The following is a 25,042-nucleotide window of genomic DNA, read 5'->3' on the forward strand; positions in this document are numbered from 1 at the left end:
TTTTTATTGCATTGATATTCTCATTCATCTCCGTCCTAAAAATACCCCATTTGCTCTACCTCCTCTCTGATTCCATGTCCGCACTTCACATTCACTTGTGCAGACAGCAAGTTGGCTGCCCAAATCATCTGCTGCTTTTCTCTATCCTTGCAGTTCTACTGTGTATTCAGTACTCTTACCTAATTATGTTTCTGTCTCCTCCTGTCTCTCTGAGACTCTAAGACCCAAGTCTTGATTTTTCATCTTTGTGTCCCAGCAAATTGCACGGTTAATGGCAAACAGTAAGTACTTAATAAATGTTAAATAAATGAATTAAAGTGAATAATTGAACCTTCCTTCCATTTAATGGTGGGTTTTTATACTTTGCCCATCATACAGTACAATGCCATGTGTGACTATAGGACATTACAATTATGTGGTTATAGGATCGTGCAAATTATAGTAATGTATAGAGGAAAAAGAATAATGGGAGGGGAAATGGATCATATGTGAAGGACAATATTATATTAGAATTCAAAACTGATCAGAGGCTATATTGCCATTGGAAGTAGAAGCTTTCATTAGAAATATGTAGTTGTGATAGGAAGTGACCCTGACCACCTCATTTTAAAATAGCCCCTCACAGTACCACTCCCATTGATCCTAGTCCTGGGCCCTCTCATCAGCCAGTTTTATTGCCTTCCATTTGGGTTGCTGGCTCCTTAGCATCTTTTCTTGTATTAGACTATAAGCCAGGTGAGAAACATGGACAAGACACACGGGTGAGAAACATGGACAAGACACTTACCTGTGTATCCCAAAGTGTCTTGCATGTAGTGGAGACTTGATTATTATGAAAGTGAATGAATCTTCTAGTTGTTCTGTAGAAAAAGCTACCTAACCATTTGCCTTCTGCCTGATAATAAAATGTTATCATTTTTAAGTTTTCTTTTAAAATTCTTAGGAGTTACTAGGGGCCACTTATTAAACATATTCAAGTCTTTGCATGTACCTGACCCCAAATAGTCATCCATAGTTATTAGTAATTGTTTGCTTGTTTTAAGTGGTTTTTAAATCATTTGAATTATAATACACAGAGGCAGATTGCCTGCTTCTCATGCTACTCTTCTGTCTTCATCACTTGGAAGTAGTTTTTTAAAGGAGAAAATGAAGAAAAAGTAGAAGTGCTGCTGAATATGTTAAACCTATAAATCAGAATGCCTTGCAAATAGGAATTGCAAAGTTAATGCGATAGATTAAAAATTATTGTTTGAGGCTGGGTCTATAATCCTGGCACTTTGGAAGACTGAGGCAGTCAGATCACTTGAGGTCAAGGGTTTGAGACCAGCTCGGCCAACATGGTGAAACCATAGATTTCCACTAAAAATCCAAAAATTAGCCAGGTGTGGTGGCAAATGCCGGTAATCACAGCTACTCAGGACATTGAGGCGGGAGAATGCTTGAACCTGGGAGGTGGAGGTTGTAGTGAACCAAGATCATGCCACTGCACTCTAACCTGGGCAACAGAATAAGACTCTGTCTCAAAAAAAAAAAATTGACACCTTTCCTGTGTAGCAGATTTTTTTTTGCAAAGCAATATATTAACATTGTAAAAACTGAAGTCATGAACTGAATAAACACACATACACACACACACATACGCATATATAGCTGAAGACTTTACTATTTGCTTTGAACAATGGGGCAAACAGAGCATGAAATTAAGTGTCAGGCACATTAAATCTACAGATTTTAAACTTTTTATATGGTCACTTTTGAGCGAATAACAGTAACTTGAAAACTAGTTTGTCTCTAAAACGAATTATAGCCTAAAATACATTTGATAAGTAGAAATAATATGATTGAAAAGCTAGCTAAAATAGAAGCTGGCATCACCTTCCTTGCAGTGTGAAAGATTTTTGCTGCTTCATAATCAATAATCCCAAATGACTCTGAAATCCCAAATGACTTCACTGATGTATAAAAGGTATAGAAAATACTGTAATGGAGGAGTAGAGAATCATTGGAAAATTAGTTTGGAATCCCTTTCTGGGCATTTCTTTAAAGCATCAGAAAAAAAAAAAAATGTCCTGAACTTGATTCTCTCTGGTCTGTGTATCAAATGTGTAACCTAGATATTTTTATTATTAAGGTAATGTGCTTTCAAATCAAAGGGGTCAAGAAGTGCAGAAGATACACCTTTGAACCTGCAGCCTTCTTTTGCACCTGCTCAGAATGTCAAATGGCTAAAGGAGCAGAATGAGGCCTCAGAATAGAAACGGAAAATAATGTACATGCAAAGACAGAAGATGAGGGTTTTTAATTTAACAGTCTGGCTAAATTCAAAGGGAAAATGGAAATGGAATTAAAAAATGAAAAGGGAAGCTTATTAAAAAGAAAAAACAGGAGCTAGAAAGGATGAAAATGTGAAAGCGGATTTTAGATGGTGTTTTGTGCAGAAATGTGATTTAGTTAAGTAGGAAAACTGCATTTGTGGTGTATCTTTTAGTGTCATTGTTCATTCAAATGGACTCTGGGTGATGTTTGTCAAGTGGGAGAGGTTTTCTGCTTCTGGGTTTGTTAAGCACTTCCATGGAATTCAAGATTTCATTTCCACAAATAGAATTCATGAGCCAAGTGAGCATTGCTCAGTGAGATTCCAGATTTCTCTTTATGGTCTTGAATGATCCTCCCTAGAGGAGGCCAGTCAGCCTCAAAGACCCAAAGGAAAAGCCATATTAGAAGAAAACGCTGAGCAAATGAAAATGCTTCCTCTTGGCCAAGGCGCGTGTGGGCTGATTGGGAGCTGAGATTCATGTTTAATTGGATATTAATGACCCATCAGCATAGATGCTGAAATTTCTCTTTCTAATAATAAGACCCAGCTTCATGCCCAAGTCAAAGAAATGACAAGGATATTGTACTTTTGTTTCTTTTTTTTTTTTTTGAGACGGAGTTTCACTCTTGTTACCCAGGCTGGAGTGCAATGGCGCGATCTCGGCTCACCGCAACCTCTGCCTCCTGGATTCAGGCAATTCTCCTGCCTCAGCCTCCTAAGTAGCTGGGACTACAGGTGCACGCCACCATGCGCAGCTAATTTTTTGTATTTTTAGTAGAGATGGGGTTTCACCATGTTGACCAGGATGGTCTCGATCTCTTGACCTCGTGATTCACACGCCTCAGCCCCCCAAAGTGCTGGGATTACAGGCGTGAGCCACCGCGCCGGGCCCTTCTTATCTTTTTATACTGTTTTCTGGAAAGGAGCTATAAAATGGGAACCATCAAATCCTACACATTTTTGCCTTCCTGTGGGTCTGAGTGGATTATGCCACTGAGAAATAACGAGTCTGGCTTGTTATGTAGCTGTTGACATGGTATTTCTAAAACACATTTTAATCCTGATTTCTACCTGCCTCATATCTCTTCAGTAAAATCATGTTAGTAGCCACGATGATTACTTCAGACCAGTAGTTCAAGACCAGCCTGGGCAACATAGTGAGACCCTGTCTCTACTAAAAAAAGAAAAAATGCTGGTTGTTGTGGTACAAATCCATAGTCCTAGCTATTCAAGAGGCTGAAGTGGGAAGATTCCCTGAGCCCAGGAATCTGAGGCTGCAATGAGCTATGATTATGCCACTGCACTCCAGCATGGGCAACAGTGAACCCTGTCTCAAAAACAAAAAGAGAGAGAGAGAGTTAGTATCAGTAGTGGAAATGGCAGCTGTACCAAGAGGAGGAGTAATAATAAAATAGTAATGGCAGATTAATGGCAGAGAATACTATTTATTGATTATCATTAATTATCAGTAGCATCAGGAACTAAACCACATTTTACATTAATTCTCTAATTGAATTCTCATAGCAAACATGTGAGATAAATATATTTATCCCCTTTATCTTGATGGTGAAGCAGAGGCTTAGAGAACTTAAGCTACCTGCTTGTGAGTACACAGCTATTAAATGGAAAAACCGAGCTGCAAACCCAGATCCATGGAATGCCATTTGAGCAGAGTCAGGTTGAGTGTGTGATGTCATACAACCTTGCTTATTAGCTGTATTGGTCTTCTGAACTCACACTTGTGAATAAAAAGTGTACAGTGATGGAAAGACCTCTTTTGTATTATTCGCACAAAACTCCATACCTAATACAATGCTAGGCTTTGAACAAGTATCCAGTAAATATATTTGAATGAATGGATGAATGGAGACAGCAAACACAGTACCGTATTTTAATACAGATCCACAAGGCCACTCCTGGGCTTTTCAAGTTGCTCGCCTTTGTCTTAACATAAGAACCCTGCTCTACTATCAAATGTGGACAGGAAAAGATACATAGAGAAAATGTTTTATTCTATACTCTAACTTCTAGAATTTTTATGTGATTAGGAAACATGGACAGGAGAGAGAGCTCCATACTTACTGTGTGATTCATTCATCTAAAGAATATTCATTGAGTGCCTAGGTGCTAAGTGCAAAGAATGTTGTAGTAAGTAGGTGTAGGAAAATACCAGATCATCACAAGGGATATAGTGAAGATGGGATGTGTTAAAAAAAAAAATGTCTTGAGCATTACTTAAGATCACATAGTCCAGGAAGACAACCCTGAATAAATGTTTCAGCTGAGATCTGACTGGCAAGCTGCAGCTAGCCATGAGAACATCTGAGAGAAGAGCTAGCCTTCACTACTCACTCTCAAGTAAGGGTGGGCTTTATGTGTTGGAGGAATAGAAAGAACAGGACTGTCTTATTCTTGGAACATCAAGACCAACACAACAAGGAGTAGGAGATGCTTTAGGAGAGAGGGCCTTGCAGGCTGGAGAATGGAGTTTGGATTTTAAGTAAGTGCAGGGGAAAGCCACTCTTAGAAGGACCCAATCAAATTTACATATTTTTAAGTTCATTCTGATTGTGCTGTGAACAAAAGATTGTAGGTGGAAAGTATGGAATTTGGGAAATAGGAGGTTATTGCCAGAGTCTAGGTGAGAAATAATTGCCTTTGAATAGGGGTGGAAGGAGTAAAGGTAGAAGTGAATGTATGTATCCTAAAGATATTTTCTGGGTAGACCCCATAGTCCTGTATATACATGTATGTAGGCGTATTTGTGTGATGTATGTATGAATGTATAAGGATAATTACTGGGCTTTTGGTCAAGATCTCCCAGGTTGTACAAACTGGTGAGAGAGCAGATTTGAGGGAATGAATTCTGTTTTGAAAGTGTTAAGTTGGAAAGTTCTGTTTGTTGGACAGCCAAGTGGAATATCAAGTAGGCAGCTGGTAAAGATGTAGAGGACGTTAAAGAGCGATATTGAGAAAGATAATAAACTTAAGAGTCATTGATTTATTGACAGTATTTAAAGCCAGTGGGACTTGAAACTACGCCAGGAGAGAGGACAGATAGAAAGTAGAAGGGGTTCCCACAGCAAACCCCGAAGCACACCATTTAGGTAAAAGAGGAAGATGGGACAGAGAAAGAAGGACTAACTAGTGAGGTAGAGAGAAAACCATCAGAGCGAGAGGTGTGGAAGCCAGGAGAAGAAAGTATCTCTAGAAGGAAGTGTGTTCTGTCGTGTCAGAGGCTACCAAGAGGCCACAAGAAGGAAGGTGTGATCTTGGAGGAAGTAATATTAGAATCAACAACCTGCGTGCCTCCGGGCCATGACAAGAGCATGTCCAGTGGGAGGATGAGGAAGGAAGCCAACTAGAGTGTGCGGAGACAGTGTGAGGTACTACAACAGATTGCATTAGCTCATACGACTCTTCCAAGATGCTTTCCTATGGAGAAACCAGAAAAGTTTGTTTATTCTCAAAAGGGAGGGGAATGCTGACACTTTTTACAACATAAATAAACCTTCAGGACAATAGGAAAAGTAAAATGAACCAGTCACAAAAAGGCAAACATTGCATGAATCCACTTATATGAGGATAGAGTAGGCAACCTCACAGGAGCAGAAAGTAGAATGGTAATTGCCAGAGGAAATGGGGAGAAGAGGGCATAGGGAGTTATTGTTTAATGGGTGCAGAGTCTCAGTTTTGCACAATGGAAAGAGTTCTTGAGATCAATGGTGGTGATGGTTATACAACAGTGTATACTTAATACTACTAAATTGTACGATTAAAAATTATGAGGATGGTAAATTTTATGTGTATTTTGCCAAATTAAAAATAAAAACTTTTAAAAATGTAGATACTTAATCTGGAAGGTCCAATATTTAGTAATAGGCATTCTAGAAAAGAGAACAGAGTAGGAAATACACCTTAAAAACTAATGATACATGATTTGCCAGGGCTCGATCTTTAAAAAGGGACTACCAACTATCTTTCAGAAAGCGTGGAAGAAGACCCATATCTAAGCATATTCTCATGAAATTTCAGAATATCAAGAATAAAAAAGTCCTTAAACTCTTCTAGGGGAAAAATATAAGAGAGCAAAAAAGGAATGAGAATCAAGCTACCTTGAATTTCTCACAGCAACACTTCAAGGTAGAAAACTGTGGAGCAATGCCTTCAAAATTATGAGGGATTTTTTTTTTTTTTTTTGCAACTTAGAACTCTAGATCTAACCATTTTATCAATCAAACATGAAAGTAGAATAAAGACTTTTTCTGACATGCAGGGACTGAGAACATTTACCTCCAAAGTCCTGTCTTAGTTAGTTGCCTATGAATGTGTTCCAGCAAAAAGAAGATGTAAACTAAGAAAACAAAAGATTGGGATCCAAGGGACAGTTTATCCATCTACCCATCTATCCAGGGCAGCAATGGATGGAAATAACAAATGGCCCCTATGTAGCAGGTCTGGGGAGCAGCCAGTGTAATCTGGGGCCAGGAGAACTCCATGAGGTAGATCTTTAGGAAAAACAGGAATTTGCTAAATAGATAATATGATTAAAATCTTTGAAAAAATTGAGACCAACAAAACCAGAAGAAAAGAAAGGAGATTGAATACTCCAAAGTTGCCAGTCACGGTGGCTCATGCATGTAATCCCAGCACTTTGAGAAGCCAAGGCAAGAGGATTGTTTGATCCCAGGAGCTTAGACCAGCCAGGACAACATAGTGAGACCCTCATCTCTACAAAGAATTGTTTTTTTTTTTTTAAATTAGCTATATGGTGGCATGCACCTGTAGTCCCAGTTGCTTGTGGGGCTGAGATAGGAGGACCATTTGAACCTGAAAGATTAAGATTAGCCAGGATCACACCAACACACACCAGACTGGGTGACAGAGTGAGACTCTGTCTCAGAGTTAAATAAATACCCCCAAAGACTCTAACACTGCATAAGAATATTTGCTCCAAATATGAATTAAACTAAATTGTGGCATGAATGTAGGCAACTGCTGGCATATAAGAAAAGAAAGTCTATTTACTTTTAATGCTGGGAAACTTCTGTGTGATTGTTAGTGGATATGACATTGGACTGAGAATGTGATAGAAAAGAAAATCATCCAAGCCAGACCAATTTGCCCAGCATTGGGATAGTATATATAATCATAATAAGCTTAAAGCTGCTTATTGATTCTTTTAACTATGACTCAGTTTACAATTATACTTAGCACAGCAGACCAAATAGAGGTCTTAGAATAGAAAATATTGCTGTTAACCTTGACAATATGTAATAAAAGTAATACTGTAGATGACAGAAGATCCAACTTTGAAGGCAAGGAATGATTATAGAAAAAAAAATTTTTGAGGTTTGAGTATGTGTTGCCTTTGTTTTAGTGTAATTTGTTGAACTGTACATTTATATATTATTTTTAATGGCTATGTTTAAAAACTGGCTTACAAAATTTTCTTAAATTTTTTTTCTCTTCTTTACATTCTGGGGTACATGTACAGATCTTGCAGGATTGTTACGTAGGTATACACATGCCATGGTGGTTTGCTGCCTCCATCCCCCCGTCACCTACATTAGGTATTTCTCCTAATGTTATCCCTCTGCAATCTCCCCACTCCCTGCTGTGCCTCCCCAAGTCCCTATCCCCCAACAGACCCCAGTGTATGATGTTCCCCTCCCTTTGTCAATGTGTTCTCATTGTTCAACACCCACTTATGAGGGAGAACGTGTGGTGTTTGGTTTTCTGTTCTTGTGTCAGCTTGCTGAGAATGATGATTTCCAGATTCATCCATGTCCCTGCAAAGTATATGAACTCATCCTTTTTATGGCTGTATAATATTCCATGGTGTATATGTGCCACATTTTCTTTGTCTAGTCTATCACTGATGGGCATTTGGGTTGGTTCTAGGTCTTTGAAAAATCATATAGATTTAAATATGTTATTTAAGGTTAAAAATAGTAGGTGATCTAAAATTAGTAATACTAAGTCACAGACATTCAGAAGACACAAGAGAAGCTAGCAGATGTCTGCTAATTTTTGATCATTTTCATTGTGGTATCAGTGGATAATCCTTTGAGTCTGATGAATTAGAGACTAATAAGATGAGCCACTGAGAGGTCACCCCTAGGAATTGCAGCTGAAGTTGGAGAAGGGAGATGTTTGAGTTAGGACCACGCTTGGGTTATTTGAAGACAAGATAGTTTCCACCCAGAAGAGATGGGACCAGAGGCTCATGTTTTTTTTTACTCTGAGCCCTTTGGGATAACTCATTTTTTAAAACCATGTGCATACTTTCTATAATAGCAACAAAAGGAATAGAAATAAACAGAATTTTAAAATGAATAATAGAATGATTATAAAAGCATAAAAATTATTTAATCATAAATAAGGGCCCATTATTATTTTAGTGGGAATATAGTTATAAAGATAGATACATGGACATGGATTCTGGAAAAAGCTCATACAAAGAAAAGTAATTATGTGAATGAGGCAAATTCTCAGTAAAAATGTCTTCTAATTGTATAAAACCTAATATTTGAAGAGTAAATGAAAATATGTAAAAATATTATAAAGTAAAACATGTGTTACAATTCATCTAACCTCTAGTTTATCCTCTTCCCACTTGTATGTTGATAGTGAGACCTTCAAAGCTATATCAATCTTAGATTGTCGGGCTGTTTCGTCTGAATTCAACAGTCCACCTGAACTGGAGTTTGCTTCTGTGTTAATCACGTCTTGCTGCCATAGTGAAGTACCACAGACTGAGTGGCTTACACAACGAAAACATATTTCCTCCACAGTTCAATGTCTGGAAGTCTGAGATCAGGGTGCCAGTGTGACTCTGAGATCAGGGTGCCAGTGTGGTTTGATTTTAGTGAGGGTCTCATCCTGTCCCCTTTTGCACAGGTGCCACCCTCCCTGTGTGGTAGAGAGAATGAGCTCTCTGAGGTCTCTTCTTATGAGAGCACTAATCCTATGTATCAGGGGACTACCCTTTATGAATTCATTTAACCTTAATTACTTCCTTAAAGGCTCTGTCTTGGAATACAAATTGGGAATTAGGCCTTCAACATATGAATTTGGGGGAGACACAGATATTCAGTCCATACTAGCCCTGTCAATTTAATCAGTCGTTTGGCTGAATTAACAGATAGACAAATTGTTTTAACACCAAGAAAAAATTGACCTGGGGTTGTAGGTGGCTAACTTTCAAAACCCAAAAACACTAGTATTGGAAACTTTGTAAAGACCACTCCCTGCCCTAAGAAATTCCAGAGTTCTTAGGCTCTGCAAGACCCCAAATTCCTGCTCTGCCCTACTAAATACAATTGCAGCAATATTTTGTAGTGCATCTGTTTTTAACAGATGCCAACAGTATGGTGACCTTAACATCCCTTGTGCCCATCAGCCCTCTCTCTTCTATAAAATGACCCAAATAAAACATTTTGACTTTTGATTAGATTTGATCTTCACAATAACTTTGTAAAATGGACAGAGTAGGCGTTTTTATTCTCATTTTACTAGAGATACAATTGAGAGACAGACATAAGCATTTCCCTTTTGCATAGTGTAAAAAATGTGCATCCTTCCACAATAAGGAGAGTAGAAAAAGCCCTTGAGTAGAAGGCATGTGAGTGGTTCTGAACCCAGTTCTGCTTTTGACATACCCAGATTAAGACAAAATTAGGGTTGTCTTTGATCAGACTTATCATAACTCATTAAGGAAGCAACCTAGCACTGGAAACCTCAGTAAGATAGCTCACATCTCTAATCCTCATTGTTCTCCCCTGTGTCTATCAAATTAGAATGATATCATGAAGTAAGCATGAAGTTTGAAATTACTGCAGACCTGGAGTGAATGCAGTTCTGAATTCACCAGCAGTGTGACCTTGGATGACTTTACCTTTCTAATCCTATTTCTCTACTAGCAGTAATACCTACTTTGCAGGTTGTCAGGAAAATTCAAGATGATTTATCTAAAGATCTTAAGACAGTTTCTTCCTGTATTTTGTGGGAAGAATATTATTAGAATGGTATCAAACATGATGTCTGGAATGGCATCCATATACTTTTAAGCCACATCCCTGAAGCTAATTTGGTCAGGCTTGACCACACACATTAGCAGAAGGATTTCAGAAAAGCAAGAGAGAACGCAAAAGCATGCCAAGCCTCTTGAGAACACATCTCAGACCTGGCCCATCATACCTCTTCCATGTTCTTTTAATCAAAGGCAAGCCGCATGGCTCCCTTCTGCCCCCCAGACTCAAGAGGTGCGAAAACATATGCTGTCTCATGGCAGAGGACCTCTAGTCATTTTACGCAGGGCCATCCTCGCACTGTGAGGACATTTTTGTCATCAATCTACCACGTTATTCCAAAGGAATTGTAGAAATGATATGATGGTGATGACCAATAACCATTTTTATGGTTCATATTTGTTTTCATTTTTGCTTTTGTCATGCTTTCATTCATCGAACATTCACAGAGGGATTTGCCCACAGCTATGTGCTCAGGTTTGTGCCCTGCACTCACAGCACCTCCCATAGGGTGTGCTCATCTATGTGGATGAGTGATAGGTTTTCCTGCTATACTACCACAGAGCAGACACAAAGTAGTGTGATCCTATCCCTCTGTATTTCTCTTGACAGGCTGTGCAATCTGGGCTGATAGGAAGAACAGGCCTTGATAACCAGAGCCATCCAGGCTGCCAGGATGTCTTGTTTCCTGTTGAGTGCCTGAGCACATCTGCTTATTCCCTCTATGAGTTTTTATTGTAGAAACCCTGATGCCCAGCACAGCATGTGTTTGGGGGCCAGCAGATCTTACCAGCGTTGCCTACGAGCATCCGCTTCACAGCTTGTGAGCAGTGGTGTTTACACATCTGGATAGTGTGCCTTTATAAATAACTCCATGAGGTGCCTGGGGAAGCTGGGCTGTATCTTTGGCATGGAATTGGGACACTGAGTGTTCCTGGAAATAGAGGAGGACTGGTTCTGAGATTCAGAGAGAAATAAATGGCAGGACTTGTCACTGCAAGACACAAGGTGATACTGGGTCATTGCAGCAAACCTGGGCCTGAATAAGGAGAAACATGCCTTTGCCCATCTTAATTTGGTATCTTTCTTTTTCCATTTTCCCTCTTCTTCTATATTTTCTCACTTTTGTCCTCCTCCTATGCCTGCATTTTCCACTGATACCTTTTAATCTTCCTCCTTTCTTATCAACTTTTTTTTCAATCTTAGTAGACTGTACCTAACACCATCTCACAATACCTACAGCTCAAGTCAGCTGGACTCCAGAGACTGCCTGTGTCCACGGTGCTGCCTGCTGCCTCCCCAAGCCAGGCTTGAGAATCCAGCAGAAGAGGATGCCCCAGCTATTCAGGAGCTATTAAGATATGCTTTCTGGAAACATAATATGTGAGAGGCACTATTTAAAGTGCTTTAGTTAAACTATTTCTAATTCTTCCACAAACTGTAAGATAGGTATTATTTGCAGTGAATTTAGAAATATGTTTTAAAAGCTTTAGTGACCAGCCCAAGGCCCACAGTGCTAGTGAATGCCAGAGCCTTCAACTCAGGTCTGCATGATTCCAAATGCCAAGCTTGTTTCCTCACATCACTCTCTGTGTCAGTTGAAAAAGAAAAAAATTGAGGATCAGAGATGTGAGATGTCTTGCTAAGAATTACAGTGCTAGACTGGCTCTGCATTTTTTGGCTCAATATAAGAGAAATCTAATCGGAGGAAAGGCTGTTTTAGTCCCAACCTGGGAATGTCAAGAGCACAGCTGGGACCTGAACCAGTTTTCCGACACTCAAAGGATGTAGGATCTGTGATATATGATGGTGGAATAGACAGTTCTTTCATTTGTTCAGCAGATAATTATTGAGTTCCTGCTTTGTGCCAGGTACTACTCTGAAGTTTGAGATTCTTTGCAAATTAAGAAAGACCCTTGTCCCTGTGCAGGTTGCAAGCCAGTGGGAAGAGACATATAATAAACAGGAGAAAAAATAAGTGACTCGTGTAGTGTGTTAGATGATACTTATGATTGAGAGATCAATGGTGAAGCAAGGTAGTGAGTATAGGAAGTTTCAGAAGGGACTCTTGCTTTTTTAAATAGGGAGATTGGGATAGGACTTACTGAAAAGGGAGCATTTGAACAATTCTCAAAGGCTTTGAAGGGAGTGAGGGAAATAGCCATGTAGGTTTCTGGGAGAAGGGTAATTCCAGCAAGGTAAAAAGCAGGCATAGGTGGCATTTTTGAGCAATCGCATGAAGACTGATGTAGTGGGAACAGAATGTTTTAGGAAAAGAGTAATAAAGATGACATCAAAGAGCTGGGTAGCTGAAACATGTGAGCCCTTGTAAGTCATTTTAAAGATTTCCATTGAGGGGAGGGAAGAACAAGATGACCTGTTTGTTGTCTTAGTACACAGATGCAGGAATCTAGGTGTGACATGATAGTGTTTCCAATCAGGATTGTAGCAACGTTGGTGATGAAGAGATTGGCATCTGGATACGTGTGAAGGTAGAATCATCGAGTTTCCCTAGTAGATTAGATGTAGAACACAAGAGAAACAGGGGAGTCTATGATAAATCCAAGATTCAGGGCCTCCCCAGTGGGAAGTATAGCATTTCTGTGATAGGAAATGTAGGCTACAAATGAGGCATTTTTAGGGAGAAGAACAGGAGCTCCACTTGGGACATGTTGAGTTTGAGATATTTATTTTATGTGCAAATGAAACTGAAGTCAGTTGCATGTGCATATATGATTCTGTAGTTCAGAAAGAAAACCGAGCTGGAGATATAGTTTGGGATTCATCAGCCTACATCATGGTAGAGGAAACAAACAAACAAAAAAAACAACAACAAACCCTGAGACTCAGTGGAGACCCCTGAGGTGACGAGTGAAAAGGAGATTAGTGCAGTGAGCAGTGAGATTTGCCTTGCACTTATCCAAAGGCAAAACTCTATATGGCTTCCATATGAAAGTAGGTTTTAAAGCATCAGTGTTTATTAGCAATGGTGTGGCCTATTTCATAGGATACGTTTTCTGATGCTGCGGATTTTCAGGGAAAGTACTGAATCTAGATCAGTGTTTTCCCAAATTTTGTGTAGCTCAAAGGGAGAAAGGAGAAGAAAAGAAAAAATAATCTTTTTTTTTTTTTTCTGAGATGGAGTTTCGCTCTTGTTACCCAGGCTGGAGTGTAATGGCGCAATCTTGGCTCACTGCAACCTCCGCCTCCTGGGTTCAGGCAATTTTCCTGCCTCAGCCTCCTGAGTAGCTTGGATTACAGGCACGCACCACCATGCCCAGCTAATTTTTTGTATTTTTAGTAGAGACGGGGTTTCACCATGTTTACCAGGATGATCTCGATCTCTTGACCTCATGATCCACCCGCCTTGGCCTCCCAAAGTTCTGGGATTACAGGCTTGAGCCACCGCGCCTGGCCAAAAAAATAATCATTTTCAATTAGGAGATGGACATCTTGTCTACCCAAGTAAAGTTGTTTACAAACACAAGCCTTGATGTATGCGTCATACTCCAGGTTTATTGACTAGCAACTTAGATGTCTTAAAGTGAATTGGACTCTTGTATTAGGTTTAAACTTGAACCCACTAACTACTAAAATTCACTGAAAACTTTTTGTGTCTGTGGTCACAATATTTAGAAACTTTAAAGTCCATTAACAATATCAATATGGGCAAATTAAGAGGAAAAGAATACCCTCTAGTCTTACCTCCTTTAAAAAAAATGATACTACAACAGTGATGTCTTTAAACAGTGGTTCTTAGATTTAGAGTCCCAGGACTTTGTTGTACTCTTAAAAGTTTGAGAACCTCCAAGAGCTTTTGTTTATGAAAATGATGCAAATATGGGAGATAGCTGATACTTCGGTTAATAGGGATTTCAAATGATGAATTGACACCTGTTACTTGTTAATAATAAAGGTTTAGGCTTTGATATCCATTTTTGTTGTCAACACATTGAGAATAGGGTCTTTTGAAGGAAATATGAAGAAGCTACAAGTCCCAATGAAGAAGACTAGGAAAGGAAGTGTCTAAACACATGTCCTGCAGAGCAGATGCGAACACCGGTAATGCCTCACTATGTATTGGGAAAAGTTGTCTAAGTTGCTTACACATTACTGGTCTGTAGGGGTTCTTAGACTATCAGAAGAGATTAGCATCAAAATTTTAAAAGCAAGAAATAATCCAGGTGATACTAAAGCAGTGGTTAAAGATGGAAGAATATGAAATAACACTTTCTGTATTTAATTATTTTACTGCTTAGCAGAAAAGCTTCAAGTTTATTTTGGAGAACTTAAAACTTAATGTTTAAGAGTTCTTTTCAGTTAAACACAAATACACTATGTATATTTATTTATCTTTCCTTCACCTGAAAGGAAATGTATTCTTCTTTTACCTGGAAACTTTCTGACAATGAGGTGTCTTCCCCTTAGGAGGCAGGAAGTTTAAGAGTTTTCTCTGTCATCAAATATTTTGGTCCAAACCCATGAAAAATCATTAATACTGTTGGTTTTATAGACCATTCTGGAAACAGCGTTCAAGAGACAAGATATTTTTTAAAAATTTTCTCACCCCCTCTTTCTATGAAAGGATTAAGGTGACAGAAGAGGGTATTATTAGTGTTTTAAAATTAATTAATTATCAAGTATTCTATGAGCTAACCATTTCTCCTAATATTTAGTGACCTTTTTTGGGTGAATGGGCTTTAAAAACTGCTAAAGTAGACATTAATGGTTTGGGGGGTGTGTGTGTGTGTGTGTGTGTGTGTTTCCTCTTTTCCTTCTTTCTCTGCAATCTTGAGTAAAATGACACAATAGAAGTCAATATAAGACGAGACTGGGAACTAAAGAAAGGACATTGCAAGATAGTAGGGGGAAAAAGAAATAGGCAATTCTTAAAACTGGCAAACACTTGCTTATAATGAGATACCCCTTTCTGAAATTCGGCCGTAAAGTTCACTTTGTCCCGGCAATGAATGTAAGCATTCTAAGCATTCTCTATCGTTTTATAATTAACCAACTGGGATCACCTAGGTAAGAGTTTGTACAACCATTGGGATCTTACAATTGTAGCATTCTCTTATAAATCAAAGCCCGGTAAATTAAAATAGAATTGCAAAACAAATAAGCTAAGGGATAATTGAATCATAAAATAAAAATTTAACTTTAAAAGCATTTTGCAATATGTTCTTTCAATTTCAAACATCTTTAAAGCATTTAATTATTCTGTTAGCAGAAAAGCTTCAAGTTTACCTTGGAGAACTTAATGCTTCCGAGTTATTTCCAGTTAAATACAAATCAGAAATTACTATAAAACAGCTGAATTTATTATATGAGTAAATTAAAATAGAAGTCGTTTGCCAAAAAAAAGTCACTCGCAAACAACCTTTCCCTCAGGAATGTGTAGTTTGCATAAAGTGAGTTCTTCCTGTCAAACAGAAAGTAAAGGCATCAGAAAGGAGAGGCATCTGAAATGCACTTTCCGTTTGTCTGTAACTAGGCCAGGACCAATTCAGAAAGGAAACGTCTGGAATTCTGCTTCATGTCACTATGCATAGGAGTTAAGATAACAAACTGCCGCGGGCCTCTTTCAGGGCAGCAAAATAAACCAAAATTGTCTCCAGGGTCGTAAATTCGAGAATGATATGGTAGACATGAACACAGAGAAGGAGAACTGGGGCAAATATTTTTTAATGTTTGCTGTTGGGCAGGATGTTTTTTTTCTCATGAGTTTACTGTTTCTAGTAAATGTGAAATGCCTTATTTTTTTTGCCTTATGTACTATTATTATTTAGGCTTAGGCCCCTACTGCGGGAGTGGGTGGGAATCCAGGGCATATCAGAGAAAGTCATCATCTAGGGATGGCTGTGAAGAGAATGTAGGCATTGGATGTGGAGGAAAGGAGGCAGTCGATTGAAGGCTTTGACCGCTCTGCCTCTCCTTTCCTACCATCAGTGGGAGAATATGTTGAATTTGAGTGATGTGGGTTTAACATATGCTTCTTGTTGTTCTAATTGCACACAGAAGTGAAGTGTAAGCTCTTTAAAGGAATCAGGTTATGGCATTCACTCCCAACATTTGGTACCTGTTGGGGATGAGGGAAGTGTTGATGGAAGGAGGAGTAACTGAGGTTCACCCCAGGTGCTACAAAAAGAGAAGGTCAGGCAGAACAAATTAAAGTCAGCTCTGAGAATCCCGAAAGCAGCAGCAGACTGGGGCAATGAGTCATTACAGCTCTTAAGGTGTAGCAAACTAATACTAATTTCATTAAAACACTAAGGCTGACAATCATCTGATAAATGGTACAATATTTTATTACCATCTGATTAAGAAGAGACAGTACCCCACACACACTTTACTTATTATGCCTGTTTACATGGAGGGATCTCTAGGCTCATACCGTCTTTATTTTTTCTTTATTCTTTGAGACACAGAGTCTCACTCTGTCACCCATGCTAGAGTACAGTGATGCAATCTCCACTAAAGGCAGTCTCCATCTTCTGGGTTCAAGCGATCCTCCTGCCTCAGCCTCCTGAGTAGCTGGGATTAAAGGTGTGCACCACCATGCCCAGTTAATTTTTGTATTTTTGATAGAGGTGGGGTTTCGTCGTGTTGGCCAGGCTGGTCTTGAACTCCTGACCTCAGGTGATCTACCCACCTCAGCCTCCTAAAGTACTAAGATTACAGGCATGAGCCACTGCACTGAGACTCATATTGTCTTAAAAATCAATGCCTAAAGTTTTGAAGTATATGCACTTACTAGTATATGCCTAGTAAGAGTATATTCTGAAGGATAAAGCAAAGCAGCTCCTTGAGTGTTAGCCTAAGAATCTCTGTATTCATGATAAAACGAAAACTTATAACAAAAGCATACGTGGAGGGCTGCTGAGGTTGCATTCTGAGTTGGCTTGGTGTATTTGGGTAAATCTCCACCTGAAGCCCAGTTGAGGCTGAGGGTCCTCCTTTTCCCAGGAAATGAGCAAATTAAGAATGACCTTCCAAGAAGGAAAAAGTTTAGTATATTGATGCCTAAGCAACTTTATCTTTCTGCCTTTCGCTTCCTAATTTACAGCCTTCTGTGACTGGTTTACAGGAGTTTTCAAAAGATGTGATTAGCTTTACTTGCAAGAAACTTGCAAGAGTTTCAGGGTAATGATGTGTCAGCTATAAACTCATTCAGCTAATCTGAAGGAAAATTTGTAGAGCAGGAAAGAACTAGATTCAGAGGTGCTGACTTGTGAAACATGGTGGTAAGTGCCTTTCTAGCTAAAAGATCTAAAATTCTAGCTTCCTAATTGTGCAAAGGAAAGGACATGATGATGAGCATAAAGAAAAAAATCTAAACATCATCAGCAACAAAAACATGTATTCATTTATATGCTCCATGCCCAAGGTCTTCCTCTCCCATCAAAATTAGGAAAAGTCAATATGATTTCTCACAGAGGTCAGAAGGGAAATGGCTGCAGCCCATTACTCCATGTGAAGGGTTGCAGGCAGAGGCAAGCATGTTTGATTAGGAGCCACCTAAGCACAACACACAGCAAGGTAGAGCAGCAAGGGATGAACGTCAAAGTCACTGCTGATTAAATAGCAAGCTATGTCTTTGAATAAGTTTAGTTTCATTAATTCATTCACTTTATCTTTGTGGATGTACACAGCATCCACTGAAAGCAAGACACTCTGGGGAACACAAAGTTATAACAGCTCTCACCCTGCCATCATCACCACGTATTCCAGTTACTATGATTGCAAACTAATTTACCCCAAAACTTAGTGGTATTAGACAGTTGTTTATGATCTCACGGATTATGTGGGTCAGGGATTCACTAAGGGGACTGCAAAGATGGCAAAGATGGCTCGACTCTCTATCATGGTATCTAGGGTCCTCAGATGGAAGATCTGAAGGCTGGTGGCTGGAATCATCTGAAGCTTGTTCTTTCATTTGTCTGGTGGTTGATGATGACCATCAACTGAGACCTTAGCTGGCAAATCGGCCCAAACTCCTACACATGGTCTCTCCATGTGGCCTGGGCTTCCTCACAGCATGATGGTTGGTTTCCAAAGGTCAATGCCAGAGAGTGAATCAGGCAGAAGCTGTGTCTTTTTTATGACCTAGCCCCAGAAGTCACATAGCATCAATTCCACTGTATAATATTGGTTATGACATTCACATACCTTGCAGAAATGGAATAGGAGGGAGCATCAACCCCCTGTATTAGTGGAACAAATGTCAGTCCCACTGAATGAAAAGCAGATACGTGTGTGTGTGTGTGTGTGTGTATTAAAACATACATATATTAATATATGAACATATATAAAATCATCTTTGGAAAACACAATCTACCACAATTAGTAAAAGAAAGAAATTATCACAGTACAAAATAAAAAGTGATTTTTATTCGTCTATTTCCAATCATATGAGTCCTTGGGCCGTCACTTACAAAATAACACAATGTGATTACAGTATTGTGATTATTTTGTGGCCTGGGCTTCCTCACAGCATGATGGTTGTACAAAATAACACATGATGTGTACAAAATAACACAATGTGATTACAGTATTGTGATTATTTTGTAAATGATGGCCCAAGGACTCATATGATTGGAAATAGACGAATAAAAAATAATACCTGACCACTATGCTTTCCAACCTTAAATCACTATCATATTACTTCCATCGTTTTCACTATGACTCTCTCACCGTCTCTACTATTGTTTCTTCAATGTTTTTAAAAAGTTATTAGATGCTACATATACTGCCTTTTTTTTTTTTTTAAGACTCTGAGACGGAAGCAAGTCCTTTCTTTGTCAAGAAAACAACAGCAACAACAACAACAAAAAATGTCAGCAGGTGTTACAATCACACTCCTACCAAATGAAGGCTCTCCCCTTGCCTTAATCTGAAAGATTTGATAGAGAAGTGGAAGGAAATGATGCCTCTGGAGAAAAGCAGGGATAATAATAGCTATGTCTTTGTACTACCCAGGAGCCTTTAAATTACTGCCAATGTGATAGCCTTACTTTTTTGGCAAACACTGATCCCGAGTGATAAAAATTCTAGATACTGAAGCATTAATCTGGCCAAAACCAAATTCCTGGGATCTCTGAAGGAGAGCATCATCTGACATTAAATTGATGCTTATTCACTAATAAAGATATTTGTAACCCATCATTGGTCAGAGGTTAACCTCTTCTCACTCCGTGTGGGTGCATGTGTGTGTGTTCCTCATAAATACTTCCTGGAAAGATCAGTGAACCAAAAAAGATCTTGACTAGTTGGCTTCTATATAAAGCCTAACTGCCCCCATTGTCTGATTACCATTCTCCCACATCCTAGTGGAATTGACTTTTTGCTTCCCTACTTTGGTATAACTAATGTTCCTGGGCATTTTGGGGCCACCCTAAGTCCAGAGCCCCTAGACAGAGTTGCAGTTCTTCTAAATCTAGTAACATTTATTTGTAAAATAATTATTAGCACTTTCAGCAGCCAGTGTTGTACTAGGCTCTAGAAATGTCAAGGACAGCCAGAGATAAATACCTTCTTGAAATACGGAGAAATGCACTTGGGGCCAGCTATTTCTCCCCTAAAATGTCATTAATTGCTTAGCAACCCCATTGTTTTTTGCTAGAGTATTCATTTAAAAACACCACTTCCTAGAGATTCCTTGGGATTTTTTTCTCAGCAGAGATGGTTAGATCATTTTTATAACTTCTTCTCCTGGACCTTTTCTTTGTGTTTTTCAGCAGTATTCAGGTCTGCAGAGGTTAGGAGGAAGACAATAACTAGATATTTATCTTCAGGGGAATCCATTCTGTAGCCTTTAACATACTCTAAGACTTTTAACTACAGTGTCTTCCTAGGCATGGGCCAGCGTTGACAGATCTTCTTTTCCTTCTTTATAGTCAGCTACGGTGAAGCTGTCTAAACCAGTGGCTCTATGGACCCAGCAGGATGTCTGCAAGTGGTTGAAGAAACATTGTCCGAATCAGTATCAGATCTACAGTGAGTCATTCAAACAGCATGACATAACTGGTAAAGTATGCAGTATTCCAGATATTTCACTCCCTTTCTTTCACCCAGTCACGATGGCCTTTCCCATACCCTTACCACGAAGCAGCATCTTCCTGCTGAAATTTTCTGGCATGGATTTTCTTTCAAAGGGGTGATAAATTCCAGATTTCTGTGAGCCATGCTATATAACAAACGTATGTGGTTATTATAGAATGCTGTGATTTTGAGTGCCCATTGTAAAAGTATATGGGAATCACGGTGCAGGGTTGGGGGAATCCTAGAAAAAATGAACATACCAATCATAGAGAAAGGAAAGAAGGAAGTCTTTCACATGAACTTGGCTACAGAATCACTGTGTAGATCTTCCAAATAGAAAAGATTTCTAGATAGGAAAAATGCTTTTTTTAAAAAATTTATTTATTTTACTTTAGATGCATACTATATCTGGCATTTCTCCCCATGTTATCCCTCCCTACCCTACCCTCCCTCTCCACCCCCTGCTGTCTCTCCCCTACCCCGCCAACTGCCCCCAGTGTGTGATGTTTCTCTCCCTGAGTCCATGTGTTCACGTTGTTCAACACCCACCTATGAGTAAGAACATACGGTGTTTGGCTCTCTGTTCTTGTGTCAGTTTGCTGAGAATCATGGTTTCCAGATTCATCCAAGTCCCTACAAAGGACACGAATTCATCATTTTTTTATGGCTGCATAGTATTCCGTGGTGTATATGTACCACATTTTCTTTGTCCAGTCTGTCATTGATGGGCATTTGGGTTGGTTTCAGGTCTTTGCTATTGTACACAGGGCTGCAATGAACATACGAGTGCATGTGTCTTTATAGTAGAACACAAACCCGGAAAATGCTTTTTTTAAAAATTTTAAGATAAAGTATATTGACTTCTTTGACTGAGTGAGCTATACACATGTATCCAATCACATGAAAGAGTCCATGGTAGAAAGTCAGTTTCCCTGACACCCCTGTCCTCTGGACATTCATTTCCCTGTTGACCACCTTCTTGCATCTGCACCTAGCAATGTTCCAAGCTTCTGAAATGGAATATAATAATACTAACTCTCTGCCCTTGGGATGAATACCTTCAAGGTACAGATTATGATGCCATTTAGATAAGGGTATTCGAATATGATATGTGGATATCAATAAGTACTTGCAAGCAGAAAATAGGAAGGCCCTTCAGATCAAGTCTCTCATTTGGAGGATGGAGTGGGCAAGATGGAGCAAATATGCTCACCATGGTAGCCCATCAGAGGAAGGGGGGCATTTCCAGACCTGGCCTGCCCTTTCACCCTAAGATTCTGCTTGCATGTGGGCAACACTTCTCTTCTCCCGTCAGTGCAGTGAAAGATAGGCCTGAGGATATACTCTGTGAACCAAAACTGTGTGGCTTCCAGGGGGAAACAGTGTTGTTTCTGGTCCAGAGCTGCTTTCTTTCTGAGAAAATGCTGACACTCTGGTGGTAAAGTGACTTGTCATGAAAGAGCTCAACGCTCTAGATGACAAACCTCTTTCCAAGCCCGCTTCTATCTTGAGAAATCCTAACCTCTCTCGTTCTGTTCACTCCTATTAGTTTGAAAAGGGACTTGTTAAGCAGAAAGTATTTCTTTTTGCAGTTCAGCTCTTAGGCTGTAGCTGTGGATCTGGGGCAGGTCAGTTCACCTTCTTAGAATAGGTCTCAGTTGATGGTTTTCTAAGTGTGTTTCATGGAGCCCTTGACTGCCAAAGGGACATGGGTGTGCTTTGGATAGAGGTGGGTGTGTGAACCAAAGCTGCTCTCTTTATGTCTGTTGTATATATTTCAATCATACAGAAAACTTGATTGATTTTGAAAAAGAGTTCCAGCACTAAATGTTTAAAAAAAATGTGGAGCCTAGATGATCAAAGATTCCTGCTGACCACATTGACATGGCTAAATATATAGGGAACACACCCAATCATAGCTCAAGCTGAGTTAACAAACAAGAGAGTAAAATCCTCTATCTTAAATATAAATATGATTCTTTATGCATTTCTTCTCTGCCAGTCCCAACTAGAGCCAGTGGCCCTTTTGGATGAAATCTCTGAAATTCTGAAGGCAGCATGGATAGTTAGGTTAGATTCCAAGTGTCTAGATTCCATTTTCTTAGTTCCCCCCTTAAGAATGTAAGAAAAGCCCATCTAGGGTCAGTTATTCAACTCCTAAAAGTAATCAATCAGTTAGTAACCATTTGCCTGATTATGGTAGCCTTCATCAGATAATGGCTGCTTAATGTTTCTTAATGTCTGTGTGATAGTAATGGCAAAGCCTTTTTCATGATCTTATTTGAAAGCAATGTTATCTTTTATTAGGGGTGAGAATTATGAGGTCCCCTTGAGGGAAGGATAAGCATTTATAATGGTTTGAAGAGGACCAGGCTTACAGTCCTCAGAAATAAAGATTCATGCTTCAACGCTTATGGAATAAATGGTCCCACTTCCCAAGGTTTTCTGCTAAGTGACATGAGGACAGGAGTGTGGGAATGAGGTATGTATTTCAAACAGTTGTCGTATGCTTTTGGTGGCAGACTTGGTCTTCATGAAACACACTTGGTATTGAGAAATCACAACTGTCTTGGGATCTTGGGCAAGCTGCTTAACCTGGGAAAGTTACTTAACCTCACTTCCTCATCTCCAAAATACAAATAATAGTACCTGGCTCAGAGACATGTTGTGAAAATGAAATGAAATAATACAGGTAAACCACTAAGCTAACCATTTATTGGCTCCTTTTACATGCCAGCATTATCCATGTCAAGACTCACCTGGAGGTGTTAAAAAACATCCCGTTATTTCATTTTAAGGGCAGCCTATTTTCTGGCAAGAAAAGAAAGCAGGGAATTATTTGGGGACTTAGGGAACAGAGAGAATGATTTCAGATTAACATTTGGTCTACATCTTTTTGACATTCACCTATTTGAAGTCTCAGAAGACCACTGTTCTCTGGCCCCTGCCTCTCTAAGAGTGAATGCAAAATACCCAAATGATCACAAGTGCCAAGTGTACAGAAAATAGCTTTCAGGACTTCAGCCAGTATGCATTTACCAGCCATATGATGGTAGAAGCTGTGGGAATCCCAGTACTCTTGAAGGCTGTTATAAACAGGGCAAAGAGGTTTGTAAAACACACACACACACACACACACACACACACACACACACACACAGACACACACAACAAAGGTAAAATGTTGAAAGGAGCCAAATTTTCAAAACAAACATCACATACCTTACTGACAGAGGAAAAAGGATAAGAATTCCAGGGCACTTCTATTGAGAAACCTCTTAAGCAAGAAGAAATGAGTGAAAACTTTAAAGAGTTGAAACAAAAAAATTTTCCAATTTCATATCCAATAAAATTATTCTTAAAACATTAAAGAAAAGTAAGGAAAGACTTAACCAAACAAAAACTTCAGGAATTCAGTGCCAGCAGATTGCCCTGCAAGGAATGATAAAAGAAGTTCTTCAGGCAAAAGAAAAATGATATAGATCAGAATTTTGGATCAACATAAAGAAAGGAAGAATGTCAAAAAAGGAATAAATGAAGGTACAATAAATTCCTTTTTTCTTATTGATCTAAAAGTTAACTGTTTAAAGCAATAATAACAAGAATACATTAGGTTTTATACCATATAGATAAATAAAATGAATAACAGCAATGTCACAAGGGATAGAGGAAGGAATAGAGAATTCTGTTATAAGTTACCTACAATACATATGAAGAATAGTGTTATTTGAAGGTGGACTTAGATTAATTAAAAACATATGTGGTTAACTGTAAGTCAAACATCAAAATTTTTTTATAAAGGAAAGATAAAATGTGTATTGAGAAGGTAAAATGAAATTGTATCAAATACTCAGTTAAAATCAGAAAAGATAGAAGAAAAAAGCAACAAAAGCAATGAATAGAAAAGAGTTATAAAGATGATAGATTTTAATTCTATCCACAATTGCCTTAAATGTGAATAGTCTTAACACACTAGTTAAAAGACAGAGATTGTCAGATTAGAGGCAAAAACCTAACTATATTCTCTCTAGAAGAAACACACTTTAAGTACTCAGGTTAATGGTAAAGTATTGAAGAAAATGTATTACACTAACACAGTCAAGAAAGTTATAGTAGTTATATTGAATTAAGACAATGCAGACTTCAGAACAAGGAAGAGCAAAAAAATAAATAAAGAGGTCAATTACCAAATGATACAGGGTTACATTCTTCAAGAAGACATAACAGTTCTAGACATTTGTACTCTTAACATGGAGCATCAAAATACATAAGGCAAACACTGATAAATTTCACGTAGAAAATGATAAGTTTACCATTACAGTTGTAAACTTCAACATCACTCTCTGATGATCTGAAGAGTATTGTCAACCAACACAACCTAATTGACATCTATAGAACACTTTATAGAATGTATGCCCAATATACATTCTTCTCAATAGATGCAGAGAAAGCATTTGGCAAAATTCAGTGTTGATCCTTAATTTTTAAAGAACTTGTCAGAAAAGCAGAAACAAAAGAAATTTTGATAAACAGTATTTATGGTGAAACTGCAGGTAACATCATCCTAAATGGTTAAAAAAACTATTTTTCTCTAGACTAAGGTAAGAACATTAGTTTTCCTACCTTCTATTAAATATTGTTCCAAAGACCC

General features: G+C 38.7%; 1 protein-coding gene across 12 annotated transcripts in view; it reads left to right on the top strand.

The window, feature by feature from the left end:
* Positions 1 to 25,042, top strand: part of SAMD12 (sterile alpha motif domain containing 12) — a 503,727-nt gene that overhangs the window by 153,849 nt on the left and 324,836 nt on the right. For all 12 annotated transcript variants that reach the window (XR_013528142.1, XR_008477084.2, XR_008477086.2 and 9 more), the window contains one exon: positions 20,247 to 20,376. Coding sequence is in view for 8 of the 12 variants with exons in the window: in XM_078353270.1 (XP_078209396.1) it covers positions 20,247 to 20,376 (130 nt within the window). In the remaining 4 variants the exon portion in view is untranslated. The remainder of the gene's footprint in view (positions 1 to 20,246; positions 20,377 to 25,042) is intronic.

This window comes from Callithrix jacchus, chromosome 16 (assembly GCF_049354715.1).
Source record: "Callithrix jacchus isolate 240 chromosome 16, calJac240_pri, whole genome shotgun sequence".
Taxonomy (NCBI): Eukaryota; Metazoa; Chordata; class Mammalia; order Primates; family Cebidae; genus Callithrix; species Callithrix jacchus.